The following is a 12,494-nucleotide window of genomic DNA, read 5'->3' as shown; positions in this document are numbered from 1 at the left end:
AAAGCAATATTCAGGTCTCACAACAAAGATGCTTTATTTCATCAGCACAAACTCAGGTTTGCTTACAAACTTCATATAAATTATTGTAGGAAGGAGCTATTAGTTAATTAGTTATCATATTAGGATATTATCAAATTAGGATGTTATTACTTGTTATACAGAAAGTTTCATACATCACTTTCATGGTTTTGAAAAAATTCTTATTGAGAAGTTCTAGAAACTTCCAAAAGTACCAAATGGAAAGATATTTTGTCCAAAATTTTCTCAATTACTGCCACAGCTTTCGAAATCAGAATCTTCAGCAAGAAACTGTAAAGAAAATATTATGAGTATAGGCGCATTTATTTACACAATTTATTTACATTAACATTCTCAATAACCTCGTGAGATTCCTCATAGTGTGATTCTAAGTTACTGTTGAACGTGAGGAATCTCAAGAACTGATAAGCGAATATTCGCTTGAGTTCGTGTCACAAGAAACAACAAGATGGAAGGGTAAATAACCCTTTATTATTCAGATAAGATTTAATAGAACTCCGTCTTGGAGTGTACAATAAAAGCCGACACTTGGGCTTGAACTTAAGAGGCTAAGAAGTAAACTAAAACTATTCTAAACTAAAGACATATAGCCGAAGCTATCAAGATTCTAACCGAATTGGCCCCTTAATGCTAATTGACTGCGAAGCTATCAAGGGCCTAAGTACGGCCGAGCGTAATAGCTTACGAGAGAGAAGCCTAAAAAGGCGGACGCTTGCAGACAGAATACCTGGTAACTCTCTCACCCAGACAGTAGAACTTCGCGGTTTAAATACCGCTCCTCCTCATTATGTATTCAGACATGATTCTAAAACTAAGTTCTGGCCGGAAATAGTAAGTTGAAGTTGACAATCAACAGGAAAGGAACTTAAAATTTAACTATTAATAAAATTAACATAATCCTTACAACCTTATTTATGTTAGTTTTTAAAACTTTCCAGAACTGTAGACATAATATTCACGTCTTACGAAGCTCTTACATTAATTCTGCACATGATTACTACATCCTACATTTATTTATGATTATCCAAATCATCAGACTGTTTGAGGAAACTTTACATTGAACACCATATAATCTACGTAAAATCTCTATATTCTGTTACATAATCTACATTTAGTCATAATATACATAATTTACATTCATAATCTACATCTAGTCATAATATGCATAATCTACATTCATAATGTATATCTAGTCATAATATGTATACTCTACATTCATAATGTACATTTACTCATAATATGCATAATCTACATTCAAAATCTACATTTAGTCATAATCTACAATCTACATTTAGTCATAATCTACATTTATTTATGACTGGCCTAGCCATTACACTTCATGGTCGAAACTTTTCCTTGAAGATTACATAATCTTACTAGAAAGTTCGTGGACTTACCCACCACTGAAAACTTCCACGATGTTTAAAGATGAGAAGCAAAATCGGTATATTTCTTTCCATCAATTCAAGGTTTGTTTCTGTGCGATGAGTATAAACTTAATATTGACTCTTTTTCTTCTGGCATGGTCGATATGGAGGAACTCTGTAAATAGTGTAACGAGTTACCATGGTATATCTTGTTAAACTTAAGAAACAAATGAGCCGAAATTTATAAAATATTGAGGCACGTGTATAAAAAGCCCACAGTGCAGCTGTAGCGGCATTCAGATAAATAGATTAAACGTTTCTGAGAAGATGGAATAGATGCGATTAATGACGTGAGAACAACACGGTTTTCAACTGCACACGTCGACGAAAACCTTGCTCGTAAGATATCTTGTGTGCAGCATGATAGACCATGAATTGTTGGAATTATTATTGAGGAGTTATATTTCAAATGTTTGGTTTTAGTTGAGAAATTGCGAGTGAAAAAACTGTGGGCAAAGATTTCTCTAAATATTTTACTAGGAAACAAATATTGAAATGGAAGAAATATTGTGTTAACTGACCAAATCATGATTTTCCTGATAGGGTGATTGCATGTAATACGTGTTGTGTTTATAAATGCGCTTTGTCACTGAAGTTTCAGGGCAAAGCATAGAAAATGAAAGGAAAACCGCGAACACATGTATCTCGAACAAGAGGATTCAAAACCGAAAGCACATTCCTTGTTTCTCTTCAACATTTGTGCAATTGTGAACCATAAAATTTCTCCCATAAAGGCAGTCTTTTAAACGCAGCTTACTACGTGAATATTTTTTAAACATCTGCGACTACAGCTTTCGAAACCGACATATATATATATTTTTCCAAACTGTGGACACTATATTGTCTTTTATTCGACACTGGCCACTCCTAAGGCCGGAAATGGTAGCCATTTTATTGTGGAGGGACCTAAGAGGCAGCCACCGTTACCTCCTATGAAGGGATAGACAGTTATGCCATGCCTTCTCCAGGATTCGAATCCGGCTTCTTCGGTATCGTCATCGACTCACCTAACCAGTATATCATCTAGGCGGCGGAAAGACCATGTATGAATTTAGCTTCGCGAGAACGCGCTATTACACACAGTATTAGTTTTCCGGAAATTCCTAGTTAGTAATTCAACCGCTATGCTCAAATTTAAACCATGTTCCCTCGATCTGGCTGTACTGTGACTCCTTAATGCTTTCAGAAATTAAAATTAGTTGCAGAAGCAGCGTTATGGAACCATGAAAACATCAGTACCGAATGACAAAGTTCTTCAAAGATATGCTATTAATGTATCTGCAGCACTGGTTCCAAAAAAGTAAACTACGTTGGCAAAAGTACCAATTGGAAGAAACTAACTTGAAGATGGTTATATTGATATATCCGAATAGGAGTTTTAAGTTAAATAAAACTTTTATGTACTTTGTCCACGAAATTTCTGAGTAAATTATGCAAGGTACCGGAGAACCGAGATTATGAAAGATTAATTACGCTGATTCCTGGAACGTTAGAAAGAATTTTTCCCATTGAAAAAAAAATTATTATTATTATTGTTGCTCTTTTTGTTGTTGTTGTTATTATTCGTTTGTATTTTTAGATGCCAGAGAAGCAAGAGGGTTAGAGCCTCTTGCGAAACTTCTGGAAGAGCTGGGTGGATGGCCAATGCTTGGACAGGATAAATGGTCGAAAGCAGATTACACGTGGTATCGTCACGCTGCGGAGGCAAATCGGAGATTGTTGCTTGACTTGTTCATAGAATTTGATCTGAAGCCTAACCTCATCGATAATGAATATTATATACTTTACGTAAGTTACAGATACCATTCATTTTTATTTTCTTTTAGTTTGTAATAAATAGGCTTTAAGCCTTTGCTCCGGCCAGTTAATGAACTAGTCCCGTAGTCATAACCAATTGCTTAATACATCTAATTTGTTATATCAAAGTAAAAGCCTAGAAGTGGGTGAGTGATTAACCTCTTCGTCGTCCGTAACGCGTCTAGCGCGTTCAAGTGAAACTTCCGCAGGGGTACCGTAACGCGCCTCGAGCGTTCTTCTACATTTTAAAACTTTTAAACGTTTAAAACGCTTTATAAGTGTTTACTTGTTTGACTTTTTATTTTTGTTTGTTCTAATACCTCTTAGAAGGTAGCACTCATCAGGCATTCTGTTTCTAATTGAATTTGCCCCGGGTTTTATGAATATTCACGCCATTTTACATAAGATACAAGAGAGCGAGAGATGGCTTCAACGTCTACTCAGCAGAAAAAGAGAAAAAATGACGTTGTGAATTGGAAAGACAAGAAGAATATACGTTTGATGAGTACAGTTCATAATAACTCGATGATTGATATTGGAACATGGAAAAGAACTGTAAAAAAACAGTAATTGTAAAAGATTACAACAACAAAATGGGAGGAGTGGACCGCCTGGATCAGATGTTATTAAATTATCCTGCTGTTAGAAATAAGCAGAGATATTATTATTTTTCCATTATGCTGTATTTCCTTAAAATTTTACTTAATATTCATTGACATTCATCCACTACGAAAGTCATGTATGGAAAGTTATGATGTACAGAGAAAACAACATTACACACTACGAAAAACTGACGGCCGCTGGGGGCAAATTTTCGCGGACAGGAGAGGACGGCGAAAGGGTTAAGACTGTTGAACACTGGTAATTCGATCCAGATTCCATTCCTGGAGAACAGGCTGGTTTTTTTGGATGCTTTCGTGATATTCCTCATATGTGACACAAATACAAGTCAGTTTCTACAAAAAAAAAAAAAAAAAAAAAAAAAAAAAAAAAACTTTTACCATCATTTCAGGAAATAGCCTTCTTGTACTATTCAGATAGTCTTAATGAAACTAAATTTACAGGGTTAGACACTACTGAAAATTTAAATCCCTAAAACTGTAAAAACAGACACAGAAGTTATTGTCCAGTCATAAGTTTTAAGTAGAGTAACACAAAACCAGATGAAGTTTTAAAATGGTCAGCCTAGTGGTTATACAGAAATTGTAAGTTATGGCAGAATACACTCCGCGACGTCCTGAAAATTCAGGACATAAGTCAAATTAAAATGTCGAACACAAATTAACACGACTCTAGCAAGCTTTGGCCCAGGTCTTAGTAATATCACGATGCAATGGAAGTTAGCGAAACAAAAGTTGACTAAGTCATTCAGTAGCAGAAAGATCTAACAGTGACCCATTAGCGATAGTTGCCAAAGGCTCTTTCAGGAACTCAGGAAATTCTTGGATACATTAATTTTGCATAACTGCTCTTGTTTGAATGCATTAACTAAATTGCATCCTAGAAAGAATTGATGAAAAAGTAGTGAAAGTAAAGGCAAAATAATAATATAACTGGGCAATTAAAATAATTATGTCTCACGTTATAAAAATCGTAAATCAAACAAAAGATAGTAAAAATTTTAGTTCATTACTTTATTTTAGAAGTAATTTAGAATCAATTTATTTTATTCATATTATTTTAGAAGCAACATACGAGGAAACTCAGTCTTTTGATAAAAAGCGTTATATAAGATAACTAATATCTTGATAATACCATTCTAATAGTTTAGAATGGTAGATCTATTAACATATTAATGCAGTGATTTCAAACTGGCACCCACGAGTCGCATGCGGGCCCAAAAGCAATCTTATACGGTCCGAGAATACATTTCAATTATGTATTGGTCTCAAATATGGTCTTGCGAAGATTTCAAGATTTTAATTATTTGATGTCGAATTTAGAATTATTTTCTTCACCATTAAAAACGAATTTTAATATCGCTCCAGAAGATTTATAAATGGAACTAATTAATTTACAGTGCAGTATCTTATTCGAGGATTTGAAGATGCAGATTCAACTAAATTTTATTCGTATTTGTCAAAAAATTAAGCTCAATTGCGAATTTTTTCGCTGAGAAACATAATTTTATTTGGGAATAAATTTATTTGTGAACAGCGTTTTTTCACAGCTGAAAATTTATAAGATAGGAAGCAGACTGACTAATAAACATCTCCAATCCGTGATGAAGATAATTTCTAAAAATTCATCTTTAAGGCTACAAAACTTATGGGAATCAAACGCCATCTAGTGTCAAGTTGCCGTAAGAAATAACAAGTTTATAGTTATATACATACTCGCATTTGTATTTTTATTTTTTTGCTTCAGAAATATTTTAATAAATAAGAGAAAGAGACTAAATTGTTATTACTGATTCAAGTTTTGTCTCACTTGGAAAATGTTCTCCCGAAAGTTTTCATAATTTGTTTGTTTTTAATTTAAATCATTTTAAAATGAATTAAGCATGTTATAATTATTTAAAATAAATGTGAGTCTCAAAATTTAATATTTAGCTGTCAATATATCCCGTGGCCAATAAAAGACCTTAGAGGTAATAATCTTTAGGTTTTAGGTAGAAAATATGCATAAATATGACTTTGTTTTCCTTTGAAATATTGTTATTAGTGTTTATTATGTTCTGATAAAATTTAGTAAGCAAAATTTAAGATTTATTTTGAATATTTTTAAAACATGCCTACTCCGACAGCTGTTTTTAGATCATGCATTCAGCTCGTATGTAATTTAAGTTTGAGATCATTATATTGATGTACTTGAACGACTATCTTGTGAGCTCTCTTTGCCATTGAATTAAAAGCAGTTTCATCCAACGATGTTTGACTTTTGCTTAATGACAAGCAACACTTTTGTTTCAGATGTCAAGGGGATCTTACATCTTCGATGAATTTTATGACTACATTTTTAGTAACGAAAGTGCGAGCCAGGTTGTTTATAAATATATTGCCGACTGCGCTCGCATGATGGGATCGTCTTTGGATGAGGATACTCTAATGAAAGATGCCGCAGACCTTCTCGAATTTGAGTATAACTTATACCAAGTGAGTATTAGTTATCTAGAAGAAACAGACATCATAGTATTTAAACTTTTAGTTTCTGGGGTTATTTAGATCCCAGATATTCTTATTCCCAGAAATGTAAAATCCGTCAATCTTAGTAGATCTTCAAATTTCTAGAACACCTAGAACAGCGGTTCTAAACCTTTTGACTAACCGTACCATCTAAACAAAAACTGAAAAGCTTTAGTACCACCACTACATTTTACAATGATTATTTTTCAATTTCGCAATAGAAGTATTAAAAAAAAAACATTTTGCCATTTGCACAACCTATTGACTATATGAATTAAATACCACGTATAAAAATATTAGATTAGAAATTTGTTACCATTTTAATTATCAAAATTTAAATTATAATGCGTTAATTCTAAAATTTAGTGTGAAATTCGGGCCTGTTTAAGAGAGATCAACATCTTTATGCCTGGTCTTCACTTAGTTTTAACCGTAAATTAGGAACCATTTTAAATTTTGTTTTGTATTTATGTTTCATATGTAAAATGGAACAAAATTCTTTTCATACAAACAGCTTGCGCAAAAGGGCAATAAAAGTTTGACAGCTTTATTTAAAATACCTTAAAATTCTTTTCGGTTCATCCAAAAGTTAATAAGTATCTTATTTTTGAAGTCTTCAGTTATAGTTCGATCACAGGAAATTTCTAGCAATTGTTCATTTTGTTCACGAGATAAAATTTCAGCTACATTTGAAAAAAAAATGGATTTCTAATTCAATTTTCTTTTTCATAATCCTCGGTAAAATACGTGTTAAAATGATTTAAAAATGAAACACAATACTTTTTAATGCCGAATACTAATTCTTCTTTTATTTTCAAACTGTTTTCGGTTAGAAAACTTTCTGAAAGTGGTAAAAAGCTTAAAAAATTATTATCCAATTCTTTGATTAGTAGCTGGATGTTTTTATCATTACATTTACTTAAATAATAAACAAAATAACACTCTGTTCTTGTAATCCTAAAATTAATTCATTTAGCTTTCCAAAAATATCAGCTAAGTAAGCTAAAAGCGCCAACAACAATTCACTAAATAAACATTTTTGCAATTCAAATTTTGAATCACAGAGGGAAATTTGAATTTCTGATCGAAGTTCAAAAAGACGATTTAAAACTTTGCCTCTGGATAACCACCTTACTTCGGAATATAACAGAAGCGTTTCATGTTCGTTGCCCATCTCTTGGCATAAAATCTAAAATATTCCTGAATTTAAAGCTCGGCCTTTAATGAAAATAAAAAAATTTCATAGCTTGATTCAAAACAATTTTCGGTGTTCGGGAATTGTTTTGGCTATACTAAAGCTTGACGATGAATGGAGAAGGGAGTAAATTTAGTTCCAGGTGGCGATTTCTTTATATGAATTTCTTTTTTTCCTATTAGATATACAACATCCAAATTTCCGAGGATTAGAGAAAAAAACTAGCAGAATGTTGGGGTATCTCATTTTTTAATTTAATAGTCAAACATACTTTGTTTCTTTGCGTACCACCTATTTTTCTCTCGCGTACCACCGGTTGAGAATCGCTGATCTAGAACACAATCCAAATAATTATTTGAAAAAAATCCAAATTACTGGTTTCCTCTTTTGGTATTTGTCTTCTGCCGTGGCTTTTCGTGAAGAACGCTTTCGTGCAATTCGGGCATATGAAAGTGCGATTTGTTGCCAAATGTTATAAAAAGCATGCAGGAAAACGAAACTGACTACGGCAAAGGGTAATATTTCAATATCTAACACAACATTAAGTTACTAATTCAGAAATCAAACAACAAAAATCAGAGTTATATTTTCAAATTTTTACAGGACTAGTTTCGATCGTTTTATCGAACCACCATCGAAACTAGTCCTGTGAAAATTTGAAAATATAACGCTGATTTTTGTTGTTTGATTTCTGAATTAGTATTTGTTCGGCGTGTTATTGTGTCTTAACATTAAGTTATTTATCTCATACATACAGAAGGCGTTTAATATAAATTTATATTCATTATTGCATTTAATAAATTTGTAATTTATTATAGTATTTAATTAAATAAATTGCAAAATTCCTTTTTTTAATTTAATACAATTTTGTTACAATTTATTAAAAAGATAACATACATAAACATACCGAAAAATTCTTTTTTACAATCTCTCTCAAGCGGCCACAGTTCAATAACTGCTAATAACACACTGTCATAGCCGACTCGGTGCCTGAACATTGCATCGCCAATTGGTTTCTTTTCTCATCGTACGTATAATTAGTTGAATATATTGCCCGTTTTCACGAATTCTCTGCCATGGTAAAGAACGATTTCCTTGAAAAAAAATTATTGCCGTCTTATTCTTCTTTATAATATGAGTCGTTTTAAAGTGGAATGGAATGAAAAGTTTGAAGAAGAATCTGAAAGGATAGATATTGCATGGTAACATATATCTTTACTTCTAGGTTGGGACAGGCAACGTAACAGATTCGGACGAATTAGAATTTGATTTTTCATTCCTAAATGAAAATGTAAAGGTAAGTCTCATAACTTGATCGATGTAAATGAGATTTCAATTATTTGACATATTAAATAATCTATTTGGAGATGTACGCGTATATTAACTGTTCTTTAATAGTTTTCAACATTCTTCGTTGTAAGGTGATAGGTTACAAATTTTAATGACCCTTTTTAAAGTTCAATTGAATATTTTAATGTACGAATCAGCCACTTAGACAGTATAGTGGTTAGCGACCCTGACTGCCGTAGCGATGGGTCCGGGCTCCAATCTTGGAGAAGGCATGGTTGTAACTGTCCGCCCTTCCATAGGAGGCGAGGGTGGTCACCTATTACGTGCTTTCATAATGAAATGGCCACTACTTCCGGCCCGCAAGGCTATTAAATAAAGCCCCCGGTCATTTAAAAATATGTATACATACGTATATAGAAGTATAAAAAGTGTCCCGAGATAAACCTAATTGAATATGGCAGAGAAGAAACTGAAAAGCGTTAGTGTATAAGTAGACGGAGGGCGCGACAGCATATGATTTCTTGGGAGTAGTGCAATCAGTTTTTACATCTGACAGGACTATCTGAAAGTATCTGTACATCTATGACCTCCGCGGTCATAAAATCTATCTATCCACTTGTTATTTTTCATCCTGGCGCATCCCATGGTTTAGCAGAGAATTTACGAACTCTTGAGGCACTGGTACAGAATATACGCAACGCCATATCGCCAACATATAACGAAACGAGTTACATCAAGTAGCATTAAATACGGTTCATGCGTTCAAACTGTGCTTATATCATGCCAATAACATATTCAGCAGTACCTGTACAAACAGAGGAACTCATGTAAATAGGCTTTTGTCTTTTATCTGCTTGTAAAAGCGCCTTAAAGTTCATGTGTTCTTCACTTGCTTTCGCTTCGATTTATTTTGGGTCATCTGTTATATTCTTTTTTATTCCTAAACAAAGGCCCGTGTAAATGCGGTCCTCCATCAAAGATATTTCATTTTCTAGCTTTACAACCTTACTCTAAGTATGTAGATACATTAGGAGTTCTTTTAGAAGCATAAAAGATGAAAAATTTGCATTATATACAACCCCTTTTAAAAGGCGACTGGGGTTTTTAGGAGACCCACTCGCCAAATTCTGTGTGAAGAGAATCATCATCCAACACCCTTTTAGCTCGGCCACAACTGTAGAAAAATTAGAAATTTTTTTGGAAGGAGGACAAATGAAAAATTTGCAACGCCTTCGCCGGAAATCGAAACCGCGGACCTCTGGAATACGCGCCAAGCGTGCAGACCACCACACCACGAAGGCCTTCCAAGAAGGCGGGAGAAATGCTTTATAAGTAAGGCTGACTAAAAGAAAACATACACACATGTGCAACCGACGCACATCTGCTAAATAATATTGGACCATTAAGAATGAATGAAGTGGGTAGGTCATGAGGTCTCTATGAAGTATGTAGCATGTGAAATCGCTTAAAAATACTTTTGTTTAATATAGTCACTCAAAGCTATCAGAAGAAAAAACTTACCAGCATATGGAGCTGTAACAGCAGTTCAGACGTCATGACAATGTTCAGAGTTTCGGCCCGTACTCTGGTAACAATATCTGGAAGGAATGCTTGAAGTTGCTTTTGTAAAACTCTCTTTGTGGTGGTCAAAAGTATTAATTATTTTACTGTAAACATCAGTTTTGGGTAAAGAACAGAAGAAAAATTCCAGTGAGCTAAAACTAAGAATTCTTTCGCACCATAGAATAAATCTATGTCTAACAAATCCATCATCTGGAAATAAAGATTTATGTCGATTTTCACAAGGTTTGCAAATTGGAGTGGTGCTCGATCTTCTGAAAAGAAAGTCTGCAACTCGTCATCTTCCGTTTCCATTTGCTCAACCTGAAAGAAAAAATATACATACAAATATTGAAATTTATATTACTTTCAATACAGAAAAAAGGGTAAAAATTTTGTTAAGTCGCACCAAAGACTGATAATAATCTTGAAAATGTTCATGTATCGCGCGCGAGTTTTTAAAGCTCCAAATTTAGCAACGATAGAGCTTTGTGTATATAATGAAATATATGCACATAATCTTGTTGAGAAACTAAACTAAGAAGAAACATTTTCAAGCCATTTAATATAATTCACATTTTATAAAAAAATCGCATAAAATCCCACAATTCATTCTCGTAAACCTTGTCTTAATGATGACATATCCAATTCTAGCTCCAGAGTTTCAGAATTAGATGCACCTTAGGGGCAAAAAAGGGTTTTTTTGGAACCACGCTGTGAACGGTAAAAATTTATCCTGCCCCCCCCCAATAGATAAATTCTACCCCGTCCACTCTCCATCGCGGAAGTTCTCAAAATAGTGAGAGAATTTTTAATTAATTCTGCAAGGAATCTGCAAACTACTTCCAATTCAGTTAACAACAGTAGCTGACAAACGCGACTAAACAAAAAATTCAAAAGATACCTAAACAAAATTTGGAAAGCTTCTCTTTTGTATATTTAATGATAATAGTCAACGAAGTTTAATATATTTGGATGGATGTTATAAAATCTGTTGCGGGAAGAATGGAGGAAGTTCGAACTGCCCCAGTTTCTACTGACAAAAATTATTTTTCTTGTTCCGTATAACCCGAAGATATTTTTAGCGAAAACATTGCTAGTGGACGTGGAAAGTGATACAACTTACATATTTAAAGGAGTATTATACAATTTTTGTAGTATTATAATATTTTGCATAACTTATTCGTAATTTATAAAGTAGACGCTGCTTAATTTGACATCGGTTAGTGTACTGTTATTGAATTGCCAAAGTAACCCCTCCGTTTGGATACGAAAACAGGAAAATATTATTATTGTGATCAACAATTCAATTATATTATGAAAATGTTAGATAATGCATATTTCCAGCCGAAAACAATCCTCCAAGTAAAGTCAACAGAAATTTTTAAAATTATCAAATGACTGAAAGATGTTACCATGTAAGGGATTAAGTCAAAAACACTGCTTGGTTTTTATTTTAGACAACATTTTAAAATTATGCAAAAAGGCAGCCTTTTGTTTAATTTGGCTCAATTTTTTAATAACTCTGTTTATTTTGAGAACGATCGAACACAGATCACTCGTCTTCAAACAGAAGGATATGATAGAAAATATCTGCCAATGGTTTTCTGAAACAAATCCAGAACATCATGTAAAAATCTGTCTGAAGAACGTCGAGGTGATACCCATAAATTTCCTATAAATGTTGATATAAGGAATGCCATTCGAGTATTTTAATTAAGGGTAAAAAATCTCTCAATTTCGAAAAACACTAGGCACAGTTTATGAATAAAGTTTTGCAAAACACCAACAGGCAATCTACTTGTAACAACTTTTTTCATTGTTAAAGTGCTGTGAAAATAGTATTTTTGCTTTTATTTATGTATTTATATTAATTTTTTTAAATTCTATTGCTGATCTGAAGAGCGTTTTTTCTCATGGTTTAATATTATCAAAATAGCCGTGGACAAACGTGTATGCAAAAATAGCAATCATTAAACATCACATAGTAATGATTAAGAATTTAAAACGATTTTGTGCAACTTGCCTTCAAATTGTTCAATAAATTTATAATAAAATAAT

At 33.1% G+C, this 12,494-nt stretch overlaps 2 protein-coding genes across 3 annotated transcripts in view; one reads left to right on the top strand and one right to left on the bottom strand.

The window, feature by feature from the left end:
- LOC118182313 (neprilysin-1-like) overlaps window positions 1–12,494 on the top strand; it is a 94,099-nt gene that overhangs the window by 23,744 nt on the left and 57,861 nt on the right. The window contains exons 6-8 of the mRNA XM_085822895.1: window positions 3,046–3,254; window positions 6,176–6,358; window positions 8,809–8,880. Of these exons, the coding sequence (XP_085679021.1) occupies window positions 3,046–3,254; window positions 6,176–6,358; window positions 8,809–8,880 (464 nt within the window). The remainder of the gene's footprint in view (window positions 1–3,045; window positions 3,255–6,175; window positions 6,359–8,808; window positions 8,881–12,494) is intronic.
- The window catches only part of LOC118182309 (speckle-type POZ protein B-like), a 79,172-nt gene continuing 66,687 nt past the window's right edge, over window positions 10–12,494 (bottom strand). The window contains exons 2-4 of one of the 2 annotated variants that reach the window (XM_035351649.2): window positions 10,395–10,757; window positions 1,437–1,581; window positions 10–309 (exon numbers count right to left, since the gene is read on the bottom strand). The gene's annotated coding sequence lies outside the window, so the exon portion shown is untranslated. The remainder of the gene's footprint in view (window positions 310–1,436; window positions 1,582–10,394; window positions 10,758–12,494) is intronic. The other variant, XM_035351648.2, reaches the window with a different exon arrangement.

Source organism: Stegodyphus dumicola, chromosome 8 (assembly GCF_044657685.1).
Source record: "Stegodyphus dumicola isolate Sdum_Otavi_A_Nest chromosome 8, ASM4465768v1".
Lineage (NCBI taxonomy): Eukaryota > Metazoa > Arthropoda > Arachnida > Araneae > Eresidae > Stegodyphus > Stegodyphus dumicola.
Note: the sequence above shows the minus strand (reverse complement) of the source record. Positions and strands in the feature narration are given on the sequence as shown.